Consider the following 25,021-nt stretch of genomic DNA (forward strand, 5'->3'; position numbering starts at 1 on the left):
CGTGATTGGACAGAACTAAGCGTTCTGATTGGTTCTTATTCGGCTGCCGCGATTGGGTAAAACCTATAAAAGGAGCTGCCTTGGCTGGGAGTCTTGTCTCAGTATCTGGTTTCCTAATAAAGAGCTGTTGTCACTATTTCGAGTCTTGTCTCTCCTTGGGACCCACCGCCCAGACATAACATTTATAATCTGCAATATCCATCATTTAAGAAGCAAGGAGGTTTCTGGAGATGTTGCTAGAATTGCCCGTGAACCATCAGGAAATCTGTTGCATAGAACAGGGGTCTCCAACCTTGGCAACTCTAAGCCTGGAGGACTTCAACTCAATTCTGGGAGCTGAAGCTCTCCAGGCTTAAAATTGCCACAGTTGGAGACCCCTGGTTTAGAAGATGGTCAGTCAACCTTGAAGCTCAACACTGCTTAACAGGTAGGGGTCATGGCAACCTAAACCAGTATATAGTCCAGAGAATACTTTTATTTCAGACTATCCTAAAAATGTGGCCTTTGTTACCTTTTAATGCATCCTCTGTCAACCCGTAAAATATTTCTATGCTCTTTTTAGAGTTGCCAACAGAAAGGGAGGTGAGACAAGTGCGGCAGCTTGCAAACTGAAAGTGCATTCCATAAATCGTTTTCAGAGATAGTAACTAGGTGACTGAAGTTTCTGCCGCGCAAAAGTCTAACTGGAGACCCTGATTGATGACTCTGGGCTATGGAGGTGTACCACTGGAGGATATGAATTATGATACACTCAGGAGGGGGGGGGGGAAACAGAGTCAAGGGTGACAATGAATTATGTATCTCAGAGTCGGCTACACCCGGGCAGTGCCGGACATATTAACTCCCAATAAATCCTTTTTATTAAGTTCTGGAAGTTTGGCTCAAGGCTTGTGATTTCAATGGGGGGTCACTGCATTAATCCTGACACCCTCCACTTCATTCCAGCCAGAGTGGGCTTGGAGACAATGCAAGGCTCCCCCTAGACTTCTCCTGTATCTGGGCTAGGGGATTCACAGAAAATAGAGTGCTTCTAAATCCTAAACCGCTATATCATCTAGAATACTTGCATTTCAGATTGTTCTAGAATCATGTTCTTTGCTACCTTTTCATGCACCTACCCTAGTGGCCTTCCACTTCGTCCCAGCCAGAGTGTACTTGGGAGCTATGCAAGGCTCTGGCTAGGTTTCTCCCATGCCTGGGTGAGGAAATTCACAGACACACACAACACTTCTAACCTCTGCATCATTCCAGGTCTTGAGCTCATCATTGACATCGTAGCAAAACTCATTCATGGGCAGCCAATCATTAGGACAACAACAGCCTTTCACTCCTAAGTGGGAAGAGAGAAAGTCCAATGAGAGGATGGCCAGGAGAAGAGGAGGAGGAGGAGATAGTTGAGTCTGCAGAACATTCTTAACCTTTTGGGTTGCAAACATCTTTGATGACAATAAATTGTTGGGTTGTATTTGCAAATTTTCCAAACATGGTTGTTGTTGATCGGTGGCTGAGTCATGTCTGACTCTTCACAACCTGATGGACAGTTGCATGTCATTCCCCCTGTCATCCACTCCCCCTGACTTAGCCCAAACTCATCTTCATGGCATTGATGGCATTATCTAACCATCTTCTGTCCCCTTCTCTTTTTGCCTCCCACCTTTCCCAACCTCAGGGTCTTCTCCAAGGAGTCCTCTCTTCTCATTTGATGACCAAAGTATTTGAGCTTCAGCTTCACTATCTATCCTTCTCAAAGAAATGTGGGTTAGCTTAGGTTCATTTTCTGGATGCTGAAAGTCTTGGGTGAACCTTTCTGCTTTGGTTGGTGTATCATTCAGTGAATTGTGTAAATGGGCTAAGCCAGAAACTGGATTCCTTCAAGAACCGGGCTGTTGACTGGGGCAAAATAGGGGAATCACGTGATTTAGTTCTGGAAGATCTGCACTGACCTTTGGATGACCTGTAACTGCCCAAGAGAGATTACTGATGGGATCACTCCGATGCAAGGAGTGGGAAGCACTAAACTTTTAATGATAAATGCGTGTATATTTTGCCAAGCCTTTAACTGTTAATTATGTTCACGATGGTGAATTGTAATTGTATTCAAATGCCTCCACAAACCTGAGAGGCCTTGCTTGGACTCACCACTGAGGGAGATGGCCACCACCAGCAAACTGAGACTCACGAAGGAAAATTGCCCCATGGTTTTCCTCCCTTTCCTGCAGAGAGTAAAAATAGCAACAACACTTAGCCTTATATAGCACTTCACCGGGCTTTACAGCCCCCTCTAAGCAGTCAACCTGTTGCCCCCAACCATCAGGGGTCCTCATTTTACCCACCTCAGAAGGATGAAAGGCTGAGCCAACCTTGAGCCAGTGAGATTCGATCTGCCAAATGGCAAGTAGGCAGCAGAAGTAGCCTGCAGTACTGCACCCTTAACCACTGCCACGGAGGGGGAGCCAAACTCACTGAAAAGCTCACTCGGGAAGGGAGACTGTCCCACCCAGGTTCAAGCTGAGAGGTCAATAGTTTGTCCCCAGTTTTGCACTAGCCCAGCCGGATCCCCTTTCTCGCACCATGGTCATGCAACATCCTCCGTGGGTTGCACTGGATCCTGCATTGCTCTGTAATCAGCAAGGGGGCTCAGAAAGACTCTGCGCTCTCTGTCTCTCTCTGTCTCTCTCTCTCTTTCTCTCTCTCTCTCCCAGAGAACACCCAGCAGATCCTTTGCTCCCTGCCTAAGGGATCATCTCACAGACCCCCTTCTGGAATCTGAAGCAACTTTAAAGAGGTCCTTTCAGATGGACAGAGACAGACACGGGAATGATCTTCTGCAAGGACCTCACCTGCCATGTCTCCCCAGCTGGGAGGGCAGCACTCACCTGTCCCTAAGGATGTGTCAGTCCTACTCTGGGTCCTTGTCTGGAGGGTTGAAGCCCAACTAAACACCCCGAGGTGGAGACTGAAGCAGGATGATGTTGCTCTGTGCAGAAGGTGAACACGGGGAGGTTGTCTTCAGCCAGGTCTTTTATACCCCCAAACCACAAAACCCGCAAACATGAACATCAGATTGTCATGTGTTGCCCCCTTTTCCCGTTAACAGCTTAAACCCCCACAGCAGTTAGAAACACAGACATACGTGTACATATTGGCCATCCAGAAGCACTCACAATCTAGCTGTCGTTTCAGCCAGTTGGCATGTCCTACAGGCTTTGTTTAGTAATATTTGAGCAATATTTGTGAGCCTGTGGCTTTGCTTCCTCCCGCATGCCTTGCACCTAGAGCACAGTGAGGGTTACACAAAGGAAGCGATGCCTCTGGCCCTGGGTTTTTAGGATGTTATAACTCTCCTGCTTAGCCAAACTATCTCATCCATGCATCCCCAGGCAAAGTTATGTAATTTATAGGTTTAACAAAGCTGATTGATTCTTTCGGTTGCAATCTTAGTTTTCCCTGATCACATCTGGCTCCTTGGATAGCAAATCTGATGCAGAAGCAAGCGGGGGAATGTATAGACGGGGCAAAGACAAGGCAAGGGAATGGATTTCTTTTTTTGGTGGGGGGTTGGTGAAGATAGAGACAAATTGCTTGATATCAGAAGGAATTTTATATCTAAAAACCAGGAAGTAGCTTATTTGCATGAAACATCTAGTAATAGGCTAAAGACGGACAACTTTGAATCTCTGGAGGTGAGTCTTATTTATTTAAAACATATATATAATTGCAAAACTTATATTGAATTCTGGGTGGCTTCCAGTCAACAATTTAAGCTACATCAATCATCAAACAATACATTCATCTATTAAAACATAATAACAAAAACATAACATGGCGCTAAAAAACAAAGACGCTTCACTATACTACGATAGCTGGAATTGTTGGTATAATTGGATTGACCAAAGATAAATTATATATCATAAGGCATAAAAGAAAAGTATCAACCCATAATAACGATCTTAGTTTTCCCTGATCACATCTGGCTCCTTGGATAGCAAATCAGACTCAGAAGAGAGCAGACACAAAGGCAACACAAGGCCAGGGGATAGGTTTCTTTTGGGGTTGGAGAGAGGAAGTATTATATTTCAGAAGGGAGTTTTGGTCTAAAAATCAGGAAGTAGTTTATTTGTACAAAAAGATCTATCAACAGTCCAAAGGCACAAAACTTGACACCCTGGAGTTGAATTAGATTCTATTCATTTAAAGCATTTATATAGCTGTCAATTTTATACTGAACTCCAGGTGGCACCCAATCAACAATTAAACAACATGAATAACAAACAACAGGTGCGTAGTGTCCACACAGGTGAAATTCAGGTGAAGCTCCATCCCCTGCTCCTTCCAAGCTTTATACAGATATATACTTACAAACAAACAAATAAACACAACAAAACTCATTCATAGCTTAACATTGACACTATAACGAAAATACCTCTTGAATGGAATCTATCGCAGCCTTGTAAGGACATAGAAATTCACCCTTTTTACTTTTCAGCTAAGGAAAAGAAATGCCTCTTGTGGAATTCAGAAAATTCAGGATATTCTATTACCTATAAACGGATGAATTTCTGTTGGGGTGGGTGGGTGAAGGGATATCATTTTATTTCAGAAAGGAGTTTTGGTTTAAAAACCAGGAAGTAAAATTTTTGGCACATCAACATACCAGTGGCATACAACTCCTTGGAGGTGAATTGGACTCTGCTTATTTATTCATTTATTTAAAACATTTATATAGCTGCCCATATTATATTGAACTTTGGGCGTCTCCCAAACGATGTTTCAACCTAGAAATAAGGAGAAATTTTTCCATGGAAGAAGATTTAATTTTAGAAAACTGGACTGTGCAAAAATGGACAGATTAACAGTGAAGATAAAAGAAAAGAAAAAAGACACAGAATGTTTTCCAACTTGGGACTTGTTTTATCAATGGTTGGATAATAGATAATAAATTAGGAACTTAATAAATATTACTATGTAAACAAATTGACCCAGACAGTATGCTAATCCTGCTTTGGACTAGATCAGGGGTCTCCAAATTTGGCAACTTTAAGACTTGTAGACTTCAACTCCCAGAACCTTCAATTCTGGGAGTTGAAGTCTACAAGTCTTAAAGTTGCCAAATTTGGAGACCCCTGGATTAGATGACCTACAACCTTTTTATCACCTTCCGACTCTTTTATTCTATTCTATTTTGTGTTGAAATCGACATTAATCATAAAGCAACCCATGACATACCTCTATTAAAGTAGTAACTATTAAAAACCTGGCACCAAAGTGAAGCTTTTACATGCAGTCCCTTCCTTAATAGAGTTGGAATTCTTTGAAGGAATTCCACAAAACCTGGAGGAGTAACAGTATTGCAACTTTGCTTACTCGTTGATGCCCGTTTGAAACATTTGTGGCAGGAGCAGGTCCAATTGTGCAAGCCCAGTCCGAGATCACGGGACTTTCTCCCTTCACAGCTACCACAACTGATCTGGGGAAGGGGAACTGATGCAACTGGGAGCAGCCAGAGGAGCAGCAGCTGCTGAGAAAAGGTAAAGACGATGGGATTCAGCACTTTGGTTTATCTGCAGCAAGCCGGGGCTTATCATCGGAGTTTGCCCAGCCAGCTTCCCATGGAAGGAGAGCGGGATGACCATAAGAGGAGAATTTCCCCACCCACCCACCCCACACTTACTATCCACGGGCTCAGGGAAATGACAACGGGCCCTTTCTCGAGTGCTCACAAGGGGGAGGGGAGAATTCAGCTGGTAAGGAGCGCTGAAGTTCATACGGGTTTGCCCTTAATTGCTTCGGTCAGCCTGGGACAGAAGGGACGGGTTATGATCCGCAGAGTCCACGCTTACAAGGACCTCAAAACAAGGTTGCAATAAGGGATCGTTACCCACCGCCTCTAAGATCAGATCGGATGGACCGATTACAGGTGGCTCACATATTTAGCAAGCTGGATCTCAGGACCGCTTGTGACCTCATTAGAGTCAAAGAAAGACGTGAGTGTTTGATGTCAGGGATGGTGAATTTAAATATCCAATTATGCTTTTTGGATTGGCTAACTGTTATTAGGCAGCAGTATTTTCTTGATTTAGGAATGACTGTCTTTCAGATATCATGGACAAATTTCTGATGATTTATCTAGATGACAGCTTGATTTACTCTGAGGATGCAAAGGCTCGGGAGCTGCAAGAGGTGTTGCAAAGGACACAGGACAATAAGCTGTTTGCCAAGCTGGAGAAGTGTGACTTCGACACCTTTGACAATTGGACCCTTTGGGCTACTTCCACAACTCCAAGTCCTTATTGCGGTGCTGGTGTTCCCCAGACATGTGAGCTAAGGATGGTGAGAGTGAACCCTTTCCTACAAGGGAAACAAGCTAAACAAACCAGGTTCCTTTTGGGGACAGCAGTGGGAGAAGGAGGGAGGTGATCCACTTCAGTGACAACAGGGAGGCAAGAATTCAAAGCTATGGGAGGAGGCAGTGCTAAGGGTAAGGTTTAGGGTTAGGAAAACCACAGGGATACTCAATGTAAAATGTTTTAATGGCAAGGAAGTGGGTTCCCAACCCTCCAATTAAAATGAGATGGACACGCAAGAGAGCAACATAGCATCACGGGTGGTCCTTCAGAAAAAGCACCCCTCCCCCTTAAGGCCAAGCCTTGCCATGCAGAAGATTGTGGGGTCCTGAGCTTTGGCCCTCAACAGTCTCCTGGACCTGCAGAATAAAGGAGGCCAGTCATGCTAGACAGAGTTTATTTGATTTTCTGGTCCATCAGGATGAGCAAAATCAGATCCAAGCGACCGAAAGCATCCATGAAGCGAAGGGGTACAGAGCAGCGATTTCGGCAGGCGGAGGGGTCTTCCTTGTTTCTCCAGGTTCCATCACTGTGGAGCAGGAAAAGGAGCTATGAGCACTGGCAGAGAAAGGGATTCAAGTCCTCGCAGCTCGAATCACTCCACTGGAAGTAATCTGGGTAGGAAAAGGAAAGTTTTGGTTCCCCCTTTGAAGTGACTCACTCAGAGTCCTCAAAGATCATGGCTTCCCCCCTCATTCTCACAAGAACATGAGGACACCACAGGTGGAGAACCTCACCTATCAAATTATGAGCTTGGGACTCAGGAAGCCAGCTAACGTAGCTAGCCGTCAAGGTTGTTTGGTCTGGGGTTTTTAAGTGGTTCTTGTGTTGGGTTTGGAAGTGTAGGGGGCATGGGTCAACTTTTCTCTTCTCTAGACTTTTAGTGGCTGAGATTTGTCTGACTATGATGGGGGAGAGAGGGATCCCCAACACCCAGGCAGCAGCCATGAGAGGTTCAGAACTGGGCCGTGGAAGTGGCAGGCAAGCACAAGCACTCATCCACACTTGCACAAACAGCAGTCGAACCTGTTCTGCACACTCTATTTGTTCGCCACTTGCACAGAACCATCTCCACCCTCCCCACTTCCTGCCAGTCCACAAAGCCAGAAAGATTGGGGGACTCTGGGGCAGAAGATTGATGGATATTTAAGCAAGGAAAAAAAAAACATAAACCGGGTTTCTTGTGAGAGTGACAGCCTTTCAGAAGCAGGTTAAGGTGGAGATGGTGTGTTTTATGATGAGCGGTTAGTCCTGTAATTATTTTAATAAATGTCTGCAACAGTGGTGGGATTCAATATTTTTACGACCAGTTCTGTGGGTGTGGCTTGGTGGGCGTGGCCAGGGAAGGTTACTTCAAAATCCCCATTCCCTCCTCACCACCCCGACCTGCTTTCCAGCTCCCTTCTCCTGTGCAGGGCAACCGAAGGAGACCCAGCCAATCAGCTGGGACTCAATGGGAGGCAGAGAGAAGAGATGGGGTTGGCGGGGCCAGTCAGAGGTTCTCCGAACTACTCAAAATTTCTGCTACCAGTTCTCCAGAACTGGTCAGAACCGGCTGAATACCACCTCTGGTCTGAAATTCATGAAGGAATGATGGCTTTCATTGTTAATGGTGGTTTCCCATGGACACGTTGTGTTCCTTTGACTGTACAGAATGTACACTGGGACAGCTCAGTGATCCAAGGGATAAACCACGGTTCGCCAAGCAGCTCAGAGGGATGAAACGACATAAGAGAGGGCTAGAACAGACCTGAAGGAAGACAAAGAGTGAGGCAAGCTGGATACAAGTGAGAGCCCATTTGTGGTTCTAATGTTGTGCTGACAAGAACAGCAGCACTAATTATTTATCTACCCTTACTGCATCTTCAGGTAGCACACCAGCAGTCCTCTTTCAGGTAACCAGGTTCTTCCCTGGTGAGCAGGAACCAGGGGAACCCTTGCAAAGTCACTATGAGGAGCATGCTTGACTTCTGTGAGGTAAAATCACATGACTTCAACAGTTGCATGCTACCGGTTTGGAATGGTTCAGCCGAACCGGTAGTTTAAAAAAAAAGCCTCCAATCAGCTGAGAGGATAGAAGACTGAAAAGCACATGGGGGTGGATGGGAGGATTGCTCCTAGCTTTTTGTTTCTTCATCCCCTCAGCTGATTGGCTTGTTAGGCATGTGCGCATGAGGGACGCATGCACACAATCACCCATCGAACCAGTAGGATCCCACTAGTGCATTACTTCCCTTGGAGTTGAACTCTGGCTGGCAGACCCTTTGGAGGTGAGGGAGACCTGTTTGAGCTACCTGGGAGGAGTTCAGGCTACCTGTGTTTCAGGACGTAGGCAGGATGTTTGTGGCTGTGAGCTCGGGAACCTCTGGGCTGGACTCTTGTCCCTCTTGGTCTCCTGGGAGGTGGCATCCGGTTGGGTCCAAGATGTGATTAGTGTCTTTTTGTGAGAGTTGGTGGTACTGCCTTTGTGAGAGGGGTAGTTCCTCTTTTCTTAACTTTCATAACAGCTGTCCACAGTCCCGTTCTGGGCTTGCTTCAAGGATTGTGAACGGGAAACAATTGTGTTCTCTCCTACCTCGTGGTTGGTTCCAGACAGTTATGGAGGAGAGGAAGGTCAACGCTTCAGCCTCTGTTGTGTGGGATGGGAGTAGGAATTGAGCCTTTCATCACTCCTCCAACATCTACATGAAATGGCTAGGAGAGGTTATTTGTAGGTTTGTGGTTTGATATCACCAGTATGCTGGTGATACCCAGTTATACATGTCCACCCCTAGCTAGACAGGTGATGCAATGGAGGTGCCGGTTGAGTGTATGGAGGATATAAGGGTCTAGATGGGGAGGAACCAACTGAACCCTACAAAGACAAAATGGCTCTGGATTTCTGCCTCTCGCCCCAGACCTGGTTGATACTTCACCTTTGACATTGAGCACAGTGAACTAATCCACAATTTGGGGGTCATGGCTTCTTCTTGAGAATTAGGGGGTCAACTAATCCTTTTTACCAAATCATGTAATGCACTAATTGCTCACTTGAGGCCTTGATCACAGGGACTCATGCCTTGGTCACCGTCTATTTGGACTACTGCAATGTGCTATAGAAGGGGCTGCCCTTGAGGTCCACCTGGAAATGTCCACTGGACCAGGATGAAGCAGCGTGCATGGCAACAGGGTCCTGGAGGCTTGCCCATGTAAGATCTCTGTTGTTTAGTTTAGTTTAGTTTAGTTTAGTTTAGTTTAGTTTAGTTTAGTTTAGTTTAGTTTAGTTTAGTTTAGTTTAGTTTATTGTCATTGCACCTCGTACAATGAAATCAAATAGCTGCAGGGGCTTCACATTTCTTTCTGAGTGCAATTCAGAGTGCTGGCCCTTAGCCATAAAATCCTGAGTGGCAGGGGACTGGATTATATTGGGGGCCAGGGTTTTCCCTAAGTGAATCTACCTACGAGGTCAGGTAAGGTGAGTGTTCTCTTAGTACCTTCCTTTCAACATTACCACCTTATGGGAGCTAGGAAGTGGGCCTTCCTTGTGGCATCTCCCTACTCCATGGAACACCTGTCCCCCTCGAGTTCAGCAAAACTCCCCCCTTTCAGCCTTTGAGGATGTAACTATCCCCCGCCCTCCCTCCCAAGCACTGGGAGAATATTGTCTGATTTCAAATCAGAAATCTGATTTGGTGTCAGGTTTTGGTTTGTGTTCGATGTATACTATAGTTTCTGTGCCCTTTTAACTTTTGATTGGGAGTAGGCTATAAGATGGGTTTGCTATATAAGTGTTTTAAATAAATAAATAAAAGTGGTGGCCATCAGTTGCCAGGAGTGCAAGATCCTCATCCTTGCTACAATTGCATCATAGCTGCTTTCCCAACACCTTGGCTTACTTGTTTCTTTCTCAAGCTTAGCACAGAACTTTTTCTCCTTCTTTGAGTGATCAGGGTAGCCGTCTGCCCAGCGAATGTAGTTGGTTTCATGTCTGTTTATCCATACCCATTCATCATTCTGTAATGACAGGGAAACCATGTGAGCCAACTGAGGAAGAGCCAATTGAAGCTCTTCAGGGTCCAGATCAGAATGGAAAGTTGTCAGGTTTTAAGGGTCTCTCTCTCTCTCTCTCTCTCTCTCTCTCTCTCTCTCTCTCTCTCTCCATCTGCTCCCTCAATCTCAGTTGATCTGGAGCAGCTAAGGAGAATTACACATGGTGACTGTTCAGATTCTTATAGAGGGCTAGCATGGATTAAACTTGTACTCAATTGAGCAACCTTGGTTCCTGATTTCCTGTCCTGACAAATAAGTTGTCCCCAAAATAACACTTGTATTCACAAAGTCACCAGGAACTGAGCTCAATGAAAGGGAAATGTCCCTTCTTTCTCTATGATCAAGTGTCTTTCTGGAATTGAAAATGCAACAGAGCACAAGACTGTTGTGGTTTGCTGGCAGCCGGTGCTGACGGCAGTGGAGTTGGACAGTGAGGACAAAAGGGAACCAGTCAGGGAATCTGGAGAGGACATGGACGAGGGTCCTGCATACAATGCAGGGGTGGGGCCAGGACCATCTGGGAGTGGGGTGCTGATTCCGGAGCCTCCAGAGTCTGGCAGCAGCGAGGCAGAGGAACAAGGGGAGTCTGTTCCCAGTGTGCGTATGCGTAGGGCTGCTAGAAGGTGAGAGCAGCTGAAGCAGAAGGGGCGACTCAGGAGTCAGGTTGGGAGGTGGTTGCCCCTCCCATAAGGGATAAAAGTCAGACCTCAATGATGAAGAGCTTTGCAGGAAGCAAAGTAGTTCGATAGATTCCAAGTCCTCTTTGAAGCTCCGGTTGGTTTTTTCTGCTACTTTGGTTGGTTTCTGTTATAAGTGGAGACTTCTGTTTTGGGCAGCATTCCACAGCACTGAAAGGCATGTGCTTATCATGGGGAACTATTTATAATTAGTTCTGGGTGGGAATGAAAGTCATTCCCAGCATTGCAATAAAATAGGTTTTGCTTTTAAAACAAGTTTGCGTTTAAGTACGCTTGATGAAGCCTGGGTCAGGGCACAAGGCGTTCTGTTGGTAGCACAAATGAGCAATTTCCATGCAAAATAAATAAAGGGGAAGAAAAAACAACCCTCCCAGGTTGGGACTCGCAGTCCCAAAATTAATGACCCATTAGAGTTTCAGGAAGCTTTAGAGGTCATTCAATGGGCCCCAAAGAGGAAGGCAGTCTGAAGGAGGAGCTCTGTGTGAGAGATGGCCTTGATCCTGAGATGAGGGTTGGAGTAGAATCGGACCCTTGAGGGGCTTAAAGACAGAAGCCAATTCTTGGGCAGGAAAGGTTGTTGAGGGGCAGGAAAGACAGCATTGGGATAAATGGTATTTTTTCAGAGTTTTTGTCCAAGACAAAAGAGAGATTCCTTCCTCCCGTTGGACGATCCTTCAGAAAGCCCCATAAAATAGTAAATATAGATTTGTGAACATTAGCAACAGAAAGAGACCTACTTGTTTTGGATCATGCAGTCCAATCCAGACACATTGGCCACTTTTGAGGTTCTCTGCAACGTAGTCAGCCGTGTCAGCCGTCTGTATTGAGGTATGGATGGAGGCGAGGTGGCAGCCCGCCTTCTGTTTCGCACAGAACGCCTAGGAGAGAGCGACAAGGGAGAAGGACAAATGTGCCTGAGCGTGTCTTCGTTTGGGAAAGCGAGAAAAGAGCCAAGGAATCTGATTGCATGGTCCAAGTCTTGACTTCATTGACTCCCCTCAGAGGCTCTTAATAGAATAACAGTATTGGAAGAGACCTTGTAGGTCATCTAGTCCAGCCCTGTGCCCAAGCAGGAGACTCTGCGCCATTACTGACAGAGGTCAGTCTAGCCTCTTCTTGAAGGCCTCCAATGATGAAGCTCCCACAACTTCTGAAGGCAACTTCCGTTTCGTAGGTTGATGGTTCTCCCTGTCAGAAAATTCCTCCTTATTTCCAGGTTGAATCTCTCCTTGGTCAATCTCTCCTAGATCCTGCTCAGCACTGCCCAACAGATACCAGCCATGAAAGCCCAAACCAGTATACAGTCCAGAGAATACTTGCATTTCCTAAAACAATGGTCTTTGCTACCTTTTCATGCGGACAGCCTACTGGTTCTCCAGTACAGCCCAGCCAGAGGGGGCTTGAGGGGCTGTGCATGGCTCTCCCTAGACTTCTCCCCTGCCTGAGCTAGGAGATTCACAGACACACAAGCACTTCCAACCTCTGCATCATCCCAGGTCTTTTCTTCCTTGAAGACCTTGTAGCAACGTTGATTTCTGAAGTACCATTCTTTGAGACAAGGGTTTTGGGCTCCTGTGTGGGAAGAGAGGAACAGTGAGAAGATGGCCAAGAGAGCAAGGGAGGAGGAGGAGGAGGAGGAGGAGGAGGAGGAGGAGGAGGAGGAGGAGGAGGAGGAGGAGGAGGAGGAGGAGGAGGAGGAGGAGGAGGAGGAGGAGGAGAGGGAGGAAGATTCTGCAGAACAACATGCTTACAGTCCTTCATTGCAAGCATCTTTGATGCCAATGAATTGACCCTACAGTACGTTGTATTAATTTTGCTTTGCTTTTCCGTTGTGGCCAACAGCCCTCGGTCTTGTAGCACAGAAATAAGGTGGGGTCTATATTCCACAATAAGCCAAAGAAGAATGAAAGCCACTTCAGCAACAGGATGCTGTGTGTGTGTGTGTGTTTGTGTGTTTGTGTGTGTGTCTGATCAGGAAGGGAATCAGAGGCAAGAGAATTGGCTTCTCTGGACGGGAGTGGCCCAGTTGGAACTCACCCCTTATGGAGAGGGCCATGACCAGCAAGCCCAGGCTCACAAGGATGAATCGCCCCATGGTCTTCCTTTCCTGCAGAGAAGAGCAAAGGGCAGGGTAGAAGCAGGGGGAGCGAGGACCCTGGGAGGGACTCCTCAGGAAGGGAGATCCAACATCCAACCTGTGGCCGAGCTGGGAGTCCCACACTTTTGGTTTCCACTTTCTCACATGCCCAGCTGGACCTAATTTCTCCCTCCTTGGGTCATCTAATTTCTAATTTCTCCCTCCTTGGGTCATCCAGCAGCCTTGGCGGGTCACGGTGGATCCTGCATTGCTCTGTAAAGGGCAGGAGGGGCCTCCCTGGAAATCTCTTTCCCCTGTACGTCTCTTTCTCTTCCCCAGAGATCTCTCTAGATCCTTTGCTTCCCGCCTCCCCCAGATCTCCTGTTGCACCTGGACATCCTGCACAGCCCCTGCAAGAATTCCCTTCTGTTGGAGAAAGAGACGCAGAGTGACCTGATGTAGGGGGGCCTCACCTGTCTGGTGCCCCCAGGTGGGAGAGTCACACTCACCTGTCCCTTTGCCTCCCCAGGTAGCAAGTCTGCTCAGTGGCAACACCTGGCTTCCCCCCTATAAAGGGAAGGGAGGCATTTATAGGCAAGGCAGGGGGTGGATTTCTGTTGGTGGGGGAAGGGCAGAGGGAGGGAGAAATTGCTCTGTTTCAGGATTTCTGGTCCTGGTTAACAACCTGGAAGAAGGTTGTTGGCCTCATTAGATTGGGAACACAACGAAGGCACACAACGTTCACTCCTGGAGGATAATCGGATCGACTGATTGATTGATAATCCAGATCTTTCTGCCTGGGTGGAGTAGAGGAGGTGGGGGCGGCTTCAGAGGTTGGCGTGGGGGTGGGGAGGGCATGATTTCACATGCACATCACTCTCATAAATGTAGCTTTGTGCACAGGCACACTCATCCCTGGCCCGGTTCTGAATGGGTGGCGGCCCATTTCAAACTTTCTTGTAAAGTTCTGAAGAAGCACATTCCCTTCCTATCTGCTTTGAAAGAGGAAGGTGCTTCTTGCTTGGGTGCCCATGTCCTACTTCTCACTTGGGTGCATATATTGTGACCATTTAGTCTTTGGCTCGGCGAGAATCTCTCAGCCAGGTGCTGCTTTGCTCCATGTATGGATCTCTCCTCTGGGATCAACCTGGTTGTGAAACGTTGATGAGATGAAGGGGGAGGAGCCATTGAAACCTAGCGTGTTGTACCACCTCCTTTCAGTGGTACATTGGACTGCCTGCCCAGATCCCTCGTTGGGGATGACGTGATCACACACAGGCTGGACGTACTATGGAGTTGGTGAGGTTCACCTGCTCCATCCACTGCAAGATGTAGGAAAATCAGTTCCACCATCTCTGAAGCCTCTTCTGGCCAATGTGCAAGATGGAGAACCCACCAGCTTCAGAGGGTGAGTCTTCTACTGTTGGATGGATCTTACCTGCAGAAAGATTTTTCTCACATGTCAATTAAATTTAGTTGCCATGATGGGACAATGTTTGCTGGGGCCCAAATAAATTCCCTGAATACACACAACCCCGGTGCCGTGTCTTCAGGATCTCGGGGCTCTTATCAGGGATAGCTTTAGCCAGGCCTCACACACCCCGACACCTGCCTCGTCGGCCCATTTCTTCTGCAGCCAGCAAGGCTGGCAAGGTGTTCCTGAAGGCCTCAGGAGCTGAGAACAGAGCTCAGGATTGATCTAGAGCTCTGTTATCCACTGCAGAGGCTTCCAGGAAAGTGTTGCTGGCCGCAGAAAAAGTTCCCGAAGGCGTCTGACAGCGAAAAGGAGGCTGGGGTGTGACGTGCACAAGTCAGGTTAGTCAGGGGATGTCATCCCCCCAAATTAAGACCTGGTGCCTTTTTTGTGGCAAATTTTATATATATATATATATATATATATATATATATATATATATATATATATATATATATATATATATATATATATATATATATATATATATATGGATCTTTGGTTGTTCGGGTTTTCTCCGCGTAAGATTTGAAGTATCTAGGCAACGTTTCGATGAAGTCTCATTCATCATCTTCAGGCTTCTGTCTCCGGCTCTGTGCTTCTCAGAGTAATGGAGATTGCAGCTGCTTCCTCCTTTTAACTGCCAGTGGGGTGGGACTTGATTGGGTGGGGGCTTGGCTGTGTTCTGATTGGGTGGGGTGTGTTCTCATTGGTAGGGGTTTGGCTGTGTTCTGATTGGTTGGGGGTTAGCCGTGTTCTGATTGGTTGGAGGCGTGTTCTGTTCAGGTGGGGGCTTGGTTGTGCTCAGGTTAGTCTTAGTTGCTGGGGGATTCCTCACATACCTCAACAGCCTACACCCCAAAATACAATTCACCATGGAAACAGAAGCCAACAATCAACTTCCCTTCCTAGATGTCTTGGTATACAAAAGATCCAATGGCTCCCTAGGACACACCATCTACCAGAAGAAAACACATACTAACCGCTATCTACATGCACTCTCACACCACCACCCAGCACAGATCAATTCCGTAGCCAAGACACTCATCTCCAGAACAAAATGCTTAGCCGATGAACAACACCAAAAAACCGAACTACACACTCTCACCAACGTACTTACAGCCAATGGATTCCAAAGAAAGAAGATTACCCACCTAATCCAAAAAGAAACCCCAACCAAAATCCAAGACAGAGAACAAGAAAATGGTAAAGCCCTCCTCCCATTTATAAAAGGCACTACAGACAAAATTAGCAAGATCCTCCAAAAACACAACATCAAAACAGCATTCTGCACAAACAGAAAAATATCCACCATCCTAAGAAACCCCAAAGACAAAATCGAATTAGAAAACCAAGGAGTATACGAAATCCCCTGCACTGCCTGCCCTACCACATACATTGGACAAACCAACAGAAGAATAAGTGCACGCATTGAAGAACATAAGAACTCAATCAAAAAAGAAGAAATGACCTCTTCCCTGGTCCAACACCTCAAAGCCACAGGACATGAAATTGATTTTAAAAATACCAGAACTATCGCCAAAACCGAACACTTCAACAGCAGAATAATCAGAGAAGCCATAGAGATAGAAAAACGCCCACACAGCATGAACAAACGAGATGACACCTCCCGCCTTCCAGCCATTTGGAAACCCGCCCTCATGAACAGACGAGTACCTAACATGAAGAAGGACACCGGACCCACACCCATGAGAGCCACACAAGATGCCACCACCACACTTCCATGTAGAAAACAGACTCCCACCCACTCAGAAGATGAGACGCGACCATGGACCAGAAGCTGCACTGCAGCTGCATCACTACCCACTTCAAACCCCTCCGAGCCATACATGAAGCAAACCGACACCCACTATGAAGATGCAGCAGGACCACGAACTAGAAGCCAAACAGCCAGATCACAACTCTCTAGCTCTAATCCCCCAGCAACTAAGACTAACCTGAGCACAACCAAGCCCCCACCTGAACAGAACACGCCTCCAACCAATCAGAACACGGCTAACCCCCCAACCAATCAGAACACAGCCAAACCCCCTACCAATGAGAACACACCCCCACCCAATCAGAACACAGCCAAGCCCCCACCCAATCAAGTCCCACCCCCACTGGCAGTTAAAAGGAGGAAGCAGCTGCAATCTCCATTACTCTGAGAAGCACAGAGCCGGAGACAGAAGCCTGAAGATGATGAATGAGACTTCATCAAACGTTGCCTAGATACTTCAAATCTTACGCGGAGAAAACCCGAACAACCAAAGATCCACATACAAATACCCATGAGAACCTCAGAAAACATATATATATATATATATATATATATATATATATATATATATATATATATATATATATATATATATATATATGAGACAGGGTTTTATTTTCGGGGAAACACGGTATATATAGGAGCCTCAGTGGCGCAGTGGTTAGAGTCCAGTACTGCAAGCTACTTCTGCAGCCAGCTGCCTACAATTTGGCAGTTCAAATCCCACCAGGCTCAAGGTTGACTCAGCCTTCCCTCCTTCTGAGGTGAGTAAAATGAGGACCCAAATTGTAGGGGGAAATATGCTGACTCTGTAAACCACTTAGAGAGGGCTGGAAAGCCCTGGAAAGCGGTATATAAGTCTAAGTTCTATTGCTATTCCTATATAACACAAATCAAAATTATACATTATACATTCAGGCACTAAACTGTGTGCCTTAGCAAGAAATCAATGGCCCTGACTAGTTTTTCTGGGAAGGGGAGGAGAGAGGATTTAAACTTTACATTTTTTAACATGTGCTTGGATTCATTTCTGGAACACCAGCTACAAAGTACAGTGAGAAATGAATTCTAGAATGAAGCTAGCCAGGTTTACTCTCTTCCTTCCTCCATGTCCCCCAGCCCTCGTACAATTAAATGAACCCTGAGCCGGCTAACAAGTCCCAGTGGTGAGTTTTGCCCCAGAGGGTTGCTCTGCGTCTCCTCTCAGCACTACTCCCAGCAGAAATATTCTCAAGGCCTGCACCCCAAAGGCACATTCTCCCACCTGTCACACAGATTATGCAGGAACCAGCGGCTTCGGTTGTGGGAATGAGATTCTAAACATCTCCCTGGCTGCTCTGTGGGCAGAGCTTTGGCTGAGCCACCTCTCCCCTCTTGGTGTCCAAAAACAACTGCAGGAGAACTGAGGGAAGAAGGTAGGTGACTCTTCTTCTACCACTGCGGAGGTCTTCTGAGGGTGGGTTAAGCAGCACAGGTTCATTTCAACTTGGAAGGGACGAGAGGCACCAAGAGGAGGTTTAGGGTTTTGAAGATCAAGAAGGGTGGGCGTCTTCTGCGTTCAAGCTGAGAGTAAGACAAGCCTTCATCTCCCGTGGAGATGACAATGAGTCCCAAGGTCATAATTTGGGCTAGGTTGAGCCCCACATTTACTGAGAGAATTTGAAGAACTTCCTGAGATTAGAAGGAACCCTAAAATGGAGAAAATGGGACCACAGCCGGATGGGCCTTACCCTTCAATCAATCAGAATGAATCTGGAAGGGACCTTGGAGGTCTTCTAGTCCAACCCACTGCTCAAGCAGGGGGCTCTAGATCACCCCAGACAAATGGCTGTCTGGTCTCTTCTTAAAATCTCCAGGGTTGGAGCATCCACAGCTTCATTGTCCTCCCTGACAGGAAGTTTCTCTTAACTCCTGGTCGCTTCCCTGCTTTATTAGTTTCCATCCATCGTTTCTCATCCTGCCCTCAGGTGCTTTGGAAAACAGGTGGACCTCCCTCTTCTTTGGAGCAGCCCCTCAAATACTGGAATAGGGCTATCCTGTCGTCCCCCCTCCCCGGTCCTTCTCCTTATAAAATGAAGCATTGCAGTAGCATTTTGGGCTGCTACCCTGCGCTGCTGCCTCAGGTTCAAGTGATCGTCCACTGGGACTACAAGGCGCATCTCAGAGTTGCTGTTCTGGAGCCAGGTTTTGCATAATGCGCACTTGTACCTGTGGTTGTTCCTGCCTAAGTGCAAAACCTTGTTTTTCTCCACATTACATTTCAGGTTGTTGGATAGGGCCCATTGTTCAATAATTTTTTTTTTGGATCTTGAGCTTGTCTTCTCGGGCGTTGGCTATTCCTGCCAACTTAGTGCCATCTGCAAACGTGATAAGTTCCCCTTCTATTCCCTCATCTATCTTATTTATTGAGATATTGAAGAATACTGGGTCTAAGATGGAACCTTGTGGTACCCCACTGCTTACTTCCCCTCTATGTAGAGGTAGACCCACTAAGGACTACTCACTATGATATGTCAGCCAGTTACAGTTCCGCCGGGTGGAGATGCTGTCTATCCCACGTTTTGAGAGTTTACCGAGAAGAAGGTTGTGGTCTACTTGGTCAAATGCCTTGCTGAAGGCTAATTATACTAGGTCCACAGTATTTTCCTGCCCTACGAATTTATCCCTCTGTATAAGAATGAAATAAGATTGGTTTGGCAATTTTAACGAACCCATGCTGGCTCCTAGTTATGACTTTATTTGTTTCTAGATGTTCATAGATCTGTTTTTTGATTATTTTTCTGGTATCTTCCCAGGTATTAATGTTAGGCTGACTGGTCTCTAGTTTCCTGGTTCTGTTTCACCCCCGGCTCCTATTTTTTTGAAGATGGGAACCACGTCATCTCTTTTCCAATCCTCTGATAGTAGCCCAGTGCTCCAAGATTTTTTAATATATGACACAACGATATATTGATAAAACATCTGCCAGCTCCTTCAGAACTCTGGGGTGTAATCCATCAGGACCCAGTGATCGATATTCATCAAGACCAGACAGGTGTTCTCTTAGCCTTTTCTTGCTTTTTACATTTTTATTTCTAGTCTGCCTTTTACAGTTATGGCCTACAGTTTCTTTTTGTGTGAAGACTGATGCCAAGGATGAGTTGAGCAGCTCTGCTTCATCTCTACTGCCTGTCACTTCCTCGCCATCTTCTTCCTTTAGTGGACTGACTGTTTCCTTGACATCAGCCTGCTGCTAATCTCCCTCTGGTGCTAATTCTAATTTAGAATATCAGAATAATAGAGTTGGAAAGGACATTGGTTGTGCAAAATGGTTCTGATTCCAAGCTTGGAAAGGATGTTCCTTGGAATTTCTCAGCATAACAAAAATCCCAATAATAAAGAGGGAAGGAAAGGGAAGGAAGGAAGGAAGGAAGGAAGGAAGGAAGGAAGGAAGGAAGGAAGGAAGGAAAGAAAGGAAGGAAGGAAGGAAGGAAGGAAGGAAGGAAGGAAGGAAGGAAGGAAGGAAGGAAGGAAGGAAGGAAGGAAAAGAAAGGAAGGAAGGAAGGAAGGAAGGAAGGAAGGAAGGAAGGAAGGAAGGAAAGGAAAAGGAAGGAAGGAAGGAAGAAGAAGGAAGGAAGGAAGGAAGGAAGGAAGGAAGGAAGGAAGGAAGGAAGGAAGGACCCAAAATATCCACCTGTATATGTTTCACCTTTTATACAGACTATCTTCAGGTATAAGAGACCCCTCAAATTTCATTCTGCACAGATTGAAAGCTCCACTAATCCCTTTCTCATTGTGCTTCTTCCATGCGTTTCTCTCTCTTCCCAGCTGTCTCCTTTCTTCCTCATGGATTCACAGAACCAAACGGAAGGGACAGAATTCATCCTCCAGGGCTTTTCCAGCCTTTTGAGCCACCAGGTTGACCTTTTCTTGGTGTTCCTGGCTGCCTATTTGGTCACCCTGATGGGCAACTTCATGATCATAACCCTGGTTCTCCTGGATTCCTGCCTTCACACGCCCATGTACTTCTTCCTCAGCCAGCTCTCCTGCCTGGATATTTGCCTTTCTTCTGTGGTGGTACCAAAGGTCCTGGTGAACCTCCTACGCCAACATCACACCATTTCTTACAACCAATGCCTGGCACAAGCCTTCTTCCTGATCGGCTTTGCAGGATGTGAGCCGGCGTTGCTGGCCGTCATGGCCTATGACCGCTATGCTGCCATCTGCCAACCTTTGCACTATGCCCACCTGATGAGGGGAGAGTTGTGCATCCAACTATCTCTGGCCATCTGGCTCTGGGGCTTCCTGGACTCAGCGATTTACACTAGTCTGGCTTCCAGGTTGGAGTTTTGTGGAAACCGCCAGATTCCTCATATCTTTTGTGATGGTCCCCCATTACTGAAGATTGCTTGCAGTGATACGTCCATCAATGAGTTGGTCACTCACATCATTGGCACCTTGGTGGGTCTTGTCCCTCTTGTGCTCATCATCCTGTCCTATTTCTACATTTTGTCCTCCATTCTGCGGATCCGCTCCAAGGTCGGCAGGCGCAAAGCCTTCTCCACCTGCGCTTCACACCTTGCCGTAGTAACACTCTTTGTTGGAAACGCCTTTGTGAACTACAACCAGCCCAGCGCTGGCTACTCTCTAGAAGTGGACACTTTGATCTCCACCATGTTTTGCATTGTCACCCCCATGCTGAACCCCTTGATCTACAGCCTTCGCAACAAGGAGGTGAAGGGGGCCCTGGGGAAAGTTCTCAGGTGCTGGAGAATAGCATAGTTTTCATTCATTTATTGGCAATAAACATTTCTTGTGCTGTCTGGAAAGAGCCCATGGGAAAACGTGATCCTTTGCTGTTGGAATGTTCTGCTGTGAGGATGTGAAGAGGGTTTGCTAAGAAATTTATTTATTTTTATTTTATTTTATTTGTCAATTGTTTACAAGATAATAAGTATAAGTGTATACATAGTTATGAATACATGAAATGGGTACATATAAGAAAAATAAAAGAAAAATAAAAGAAACAATAGGACAGGGACGGTAGGCACGTTGGTGCACTTATGCACGCCCCCTACAGACCTCTTAGGAAAGGGGTGAGAGGTCAATAGTAGACAGTCTAAGGTTAAAGTTTTGGGGGTTTGGGGAAGAAACTACAGAGTCAGGTAGAGTATTCCAGACATTGACCCCTCTGTGGCTGAAGTCGTATTTCCTGCCATCAAGTTTGGTGCGGTTAACCTTGAGTTTGTATCTATTGTTTGCTCTTGTGTTATGGTTGAAGCTGAAGTATTCATTGACAGGTAGGACATTGCAATGTATGATTTTATATACCATGCTTAAATCAGACCGAAGATGGCGTAATTCAAGGTTTTCTAGTTCTAGAATTTCAAGTCTGGTGGCATAAGGTATTCTACAACGAGAACAAACAAACAAATGCTTATCTTCTCTGGAAAGGTCTTTAATTTATCTTCTTTTCTGCTTTACCTCATCCCAAACAGCCTGCATTTTGTCTTCTTTTTTTTTTAATTCACTATTATATTGTATAAAATAAGGTCCTACGTTGGTGAGATGCAGTTTTGGGATTCAATTTTCTTTACTACCAGTTCCCTGGGCGTAGCTTGGTGAGCGTGGCTGGGGGAGGAGACTGTAAAATCTGTAGCCAGAGGTGGTATTTGCCGCTTCTCTGAACTACTCAAAATTTCCGCTACCGGTTCTCCAGAACTGATCAGAACCTGCTGAATGCCACCACTGGTGAGATGTTATTCCCACATTGACCCTGAATTCTTCATGGTTCCTTCCTTTTGGCAGTTCTGGGCATGCACAGGCTGGGAACCGGTTCCAGAAGCTCTTCCACCTCACTGCTGTCTGAGCCCAAAGGCAGCTGATGGCCCCATCCCTGCCTCGGATGCAGAGCCCTCCTCCGGGCCTTTCTCAGCCTCCAAGACTGGCCCAGGTTCCTCCCCAACCTCTTCACTACTGTCCAACTCTGCTTCCAGCTGTGCAAAGGATATCCTGATGCTGCATGAGGTCACCGTACATTTTGGCATCTTCTGACCTCCAAGGTCTTCTGAATCCAGGTGTGCCAATTTCCAAAGGTCCTCTTAAAAAAACCAGCGGGATCCCTCCTGCCTGCCAGGACAGAGCTTGGGGACTGTGTGTCTTTTGCAATACAGGCAACAACGCCACAGAGGGCGCAAAAGAGGGGCACAATTATCGGAGTGCAAGGCGGGATATGCAGTCACTGCAGAGACAAAACAATTACTAGCACCCACCAGCCCAGTTTTGGGACTTTGTGGTCTCAGGGGAGCCTCTAGGGGGGCTGTTTTTGCCCCAGGAAGGCTCCCCTAGGGCTCAGGAAGAAGAAAAAAATGGAGCATAGGAGAGGCGTGCAGCACAGTCCATTTTGAGGCCTTCCTGGCCTCAGGGGAGCCTCCTGGAGAATGCAGTGAGAAGTGAGGGGAATCCCAGCACAGTTGTTCGTGGGAACTGCTGATAGTTAGGAGGTAAAAAGAAAAGAGAAATTCCTTAAGGAGTGACTGGGTGAGCGAGCATCGGGTATCGGGCAGGTGGGGCAAGCAAGCGAGCGGCGACCGGGTGACCAGGCTGGGGGTGTGGCCATCCAGAAGTTACTACCAGTTCCGTAACCCACGCCAAATCCTTACTACCGGTTCACCCAAACCGGTGAGAACCAGCTGAATACCACCACTGGTAATCACCCATGCTTGCAATGCAGCCAGAAAAGGAACATTTGTGGACCCTCCTGTCCCTTCCTCCCGCTGCTGCTCTCCTGGCTATCTTCTCATTGAGCTTTCTTCTCACCTAGGAGCCAAAGGCACTTGTCCCCAAGGCTGGATGAAGATCGATGCGTTATGCTACAAGGTCTTCCCAGGAAAAAAAAAAGGGACCTGGGAGACTGTAGAAGTTAGAAAGTATTGTGATCCTGGGAGAATCCTGGCTCCAGCAGAAGTGAAATCGAGGCAGAGCTCCCAAATCCACCCTGGATGTCTGAGTGAGAGCCTTTAACTTTGTACGCAAAGCTTGAAATGAACTTCCTGTAAAAAATGAACAAAGCCCAGGAAACTCTGAATATCTCTAATGTTATGGCCAGGGTGTACCAAGGTACCACTGCTCACATCTTTGTAGGATCCCTCTGGAGACCATTAGTAGAAGTCCCGCAGCCCAAATGGTTCCATTGTTGAAGGTGTCAAGCTTGGCAAACGTCCTGTTCTCCCTTAGCCATTGCAACACCTCCTGCTGCACCTGAGCATCTGGCATTCTCAGAGTAAATCAATATGTCATCTAGATAAATCATCAGAAATTTGTCTATTACATCTGAACAAAAATCATTCATAAATTTGGAAAATAGTTTTTTTGTTCTTGGAGTTTTGCAGGCCTCTAACTTCATAGACTCCCAAAAAAGCATTTAAGATCTAATTCCCGCCCCCCACCCCAGTGGTGGAATAGGATGAGATGGACCAGAGGATTTAAGGAAGGATGGAGTGTGCTGAATTAACTTGGGTGCCAGGTTTTTAATGGTTATGGTTTTTTTTATTATAGATATAGTTTATTAATTTTTACAATTAAAACCAGTCACGATACATACACAAATAAGCAAAAGAAAAAAAAAAAGAAAGAAGAGAGGAGAGGAAGAGAGGGAAAGAATTTTGAGAAAAGAAAGAAAAAGAAAGGGGGAAGAAAGAAAGAAAGAAAGAAAGAAAGAAAGAAAGAAAGAAAGAAAGAAAGAAAGAAAGAAAGAAAGAAAGAAAGAAAGAAAGAAAGAAAGAGGTTACAAGGTAAAAAGTATTCTTATTTTAACAGTTTGCAAGATCTTCTTTTGTTTTCATAACCTTAACTTGTGTCATATAACCACACCTGTTTTTAACTTATATCACTACCTCATTATTATGAGTTGATACTTTTCTTTTATGCCTTATGATATATAATTTATCTTTGGTCAATCCAATTATACCAACAATTCCAGCTATTGTAGTATAGTGAAGCGTCTTTGTTTTTTAGCGCCATGTTATGTTTTTGTTATTATGTTTTAATAGATGAATGTATTGTTTGATGATTGATGTAGCTTAAATTGTTGACTGGAAGCCACCCAGAATTCAATATAAGTTCTGCAATTATATATATGTTTTAAATAAATAAGACTCACCTCCAGGGATACAAGTTGTCCGTCTTTAGCCTATTACTAGATGTTTCATGCAAATAAGCTACTTCCTGGTTTTTAGATATAAAATTCCTTCTGATATCAAGCAATTTGTCTCTATCTTCACCAACCCCCCACCAAAAAAAGAAATCCATTCCCTTGCCTTGTCTTTGCCCCGTCTATACATTCCCCCACTTGCTTCTGCATCAGATTTGCTATCCAAGGAGCCAGATGTGATCAGGGAAAACTAAGATTGCAACCGAAAGAATCAATCAGCTTTGTTAAACCTATAAATTACATAACTTTGCCTGGGGATGCATGGATGAGATAGTTGGGCTAAGCAGGAGAGTTATAACATCCTAAAAACCCAGGGCCAGAGGCATCGCTTCCTTTGTGTAACCCTCACTGTGCTCTAGGTGCAAGGCATGCGAGAGGGAGCAAAACCACAGGCTCACAAATATTGCTCAAATATTACTAAACAAAGC

The 25,021-nt window shown here is 45.9% G+C and overlaps 5 protein-coding genes across 5 annotated transcripts in view; 2 read left to right on the plus strand and 3 right to left on the minus strand.

The window, feature by feature from the left end:
* The window catches only part of LOC148125724 (C-type lectin mannose-binding isoform-like), a 7,366-nt gene extending 5,169 nt beyond the window's left edge, over positions 1–2,197 (minus strand). Inside the window, exons 1-2 of the mRNA XM_087935625.1 lie at positions 2,140–2,197; positions 1,236–1,330 (exon numbers count right to left, since the gene is read on the minus strand). Of these exons, the coding sequence (XP_087791751.1) occupies positions 1,236–1,330; positions 2,140–2,197 (153 nt within the window). The remainder of the gene's footprint in view (positions 1–1,235; positions 1,331–2,139) is intronic.
* LOC113452052 (C-type lectin lectoxin-Thr1-like) overlaps positions 1–13,718 on the minus strand; it is a 156,930-nt gene extending 143,212 nt beyond the window's left edge. Inside the window, exon 1 of the mRNA XM_087935425.1 lies at positions 13,658–13,718. The gene's annotated coding sequence lies outside the window, so the exon portion shown is untranslated. The remainder of the gene's footprint in view (positions 1–13,657) is intronic.
* Positions 1–25,021, plus strand: part of LOC113452212 (C-type lectin lectoxin-Thr1-like) — a 61,445-nt gene that overhangs the window by 4,351 nt on the left and 32,073 nt on the right. The gene's annotated exons all lie outside the window — the stretch shown is intronic.
* LOC113452214 (C-type lectin mannose-binding isoform-like) lies at positions 6,776–14,467 on the minus strand. The gene is made up of 6 exons (XM_087935626.1): positions 14,438–14,467; positions 13,109–13,178; positions 12,552–12,643; positions 11,809–11,949; positions 10,220–10,337; positions 6,776–6,873 (listed from the first exon to the last, which is right to left on the minus strand). The coding sequence occupies exons 1-6, from the start codon at positions 14,465–14,467 to the stop codon at positions 6,776–6,778; spliced, it is 549 nt and encodes a 182-aa protein (XP_087791752.1).
* On the plus strand, positions 20,228–21,163 carry LOC113452210 (olfactory receptor 5V1-like). The gene has a single exon (XM_026723655.2). It carries the CDS (start codon positions 20,228–20,230, stop codon positions 21,161–21,163), a length of 936 nt encoding a protein of 311 aa, XP_026579440.2.

The sequence above is a fragment of the Pseudonaja textilis genome, chromosome 5 (assembly GCF_049901715.1).
Source record: "Pseudonaja textilis isolate UNSWEBS1 chromosome 5, rPseTex1.2, whole genome shotgun sequence".
In the NCBI taxonomy this organism is placed as follows: domain Eukaryota; kingdom Metazoa; phylum Chordata; class Lepidosauria; order Squamata; family Elapidae; genus Pseudonaja; species Pseudonaja textilis.

Bases quoted from the DNA above. Each gene is read 5' to 3' on its own strand.
- LOC113452210 (XM_026723655.2), top strand. From the start codon at position 20,228: ATGGATTCACAGAACCAAACGGAAGGGACAGAATTCATCCTCCAGGGC.
- LOC113452214 (XM_087935626.1), bottom strand. From the start codon at position 14,467: ATGGAGCAGGTGAACCTCACCAACTCCATA. The intron at 11,950-12,551 runs GTTGGAAGTGCT...GCTCTCTCCTAG, and splicing joins AGACCTGGGATGATGCAGAG to GCGTTCTGTGCGAAACAGAA. The intron at 10,338-11,808 runs GTAGGTCTCTTT...CTGTCATTACAG, and splicing joins GACTGCATGATCCAAAACAA to AATGATGAATGGGTATGGAT.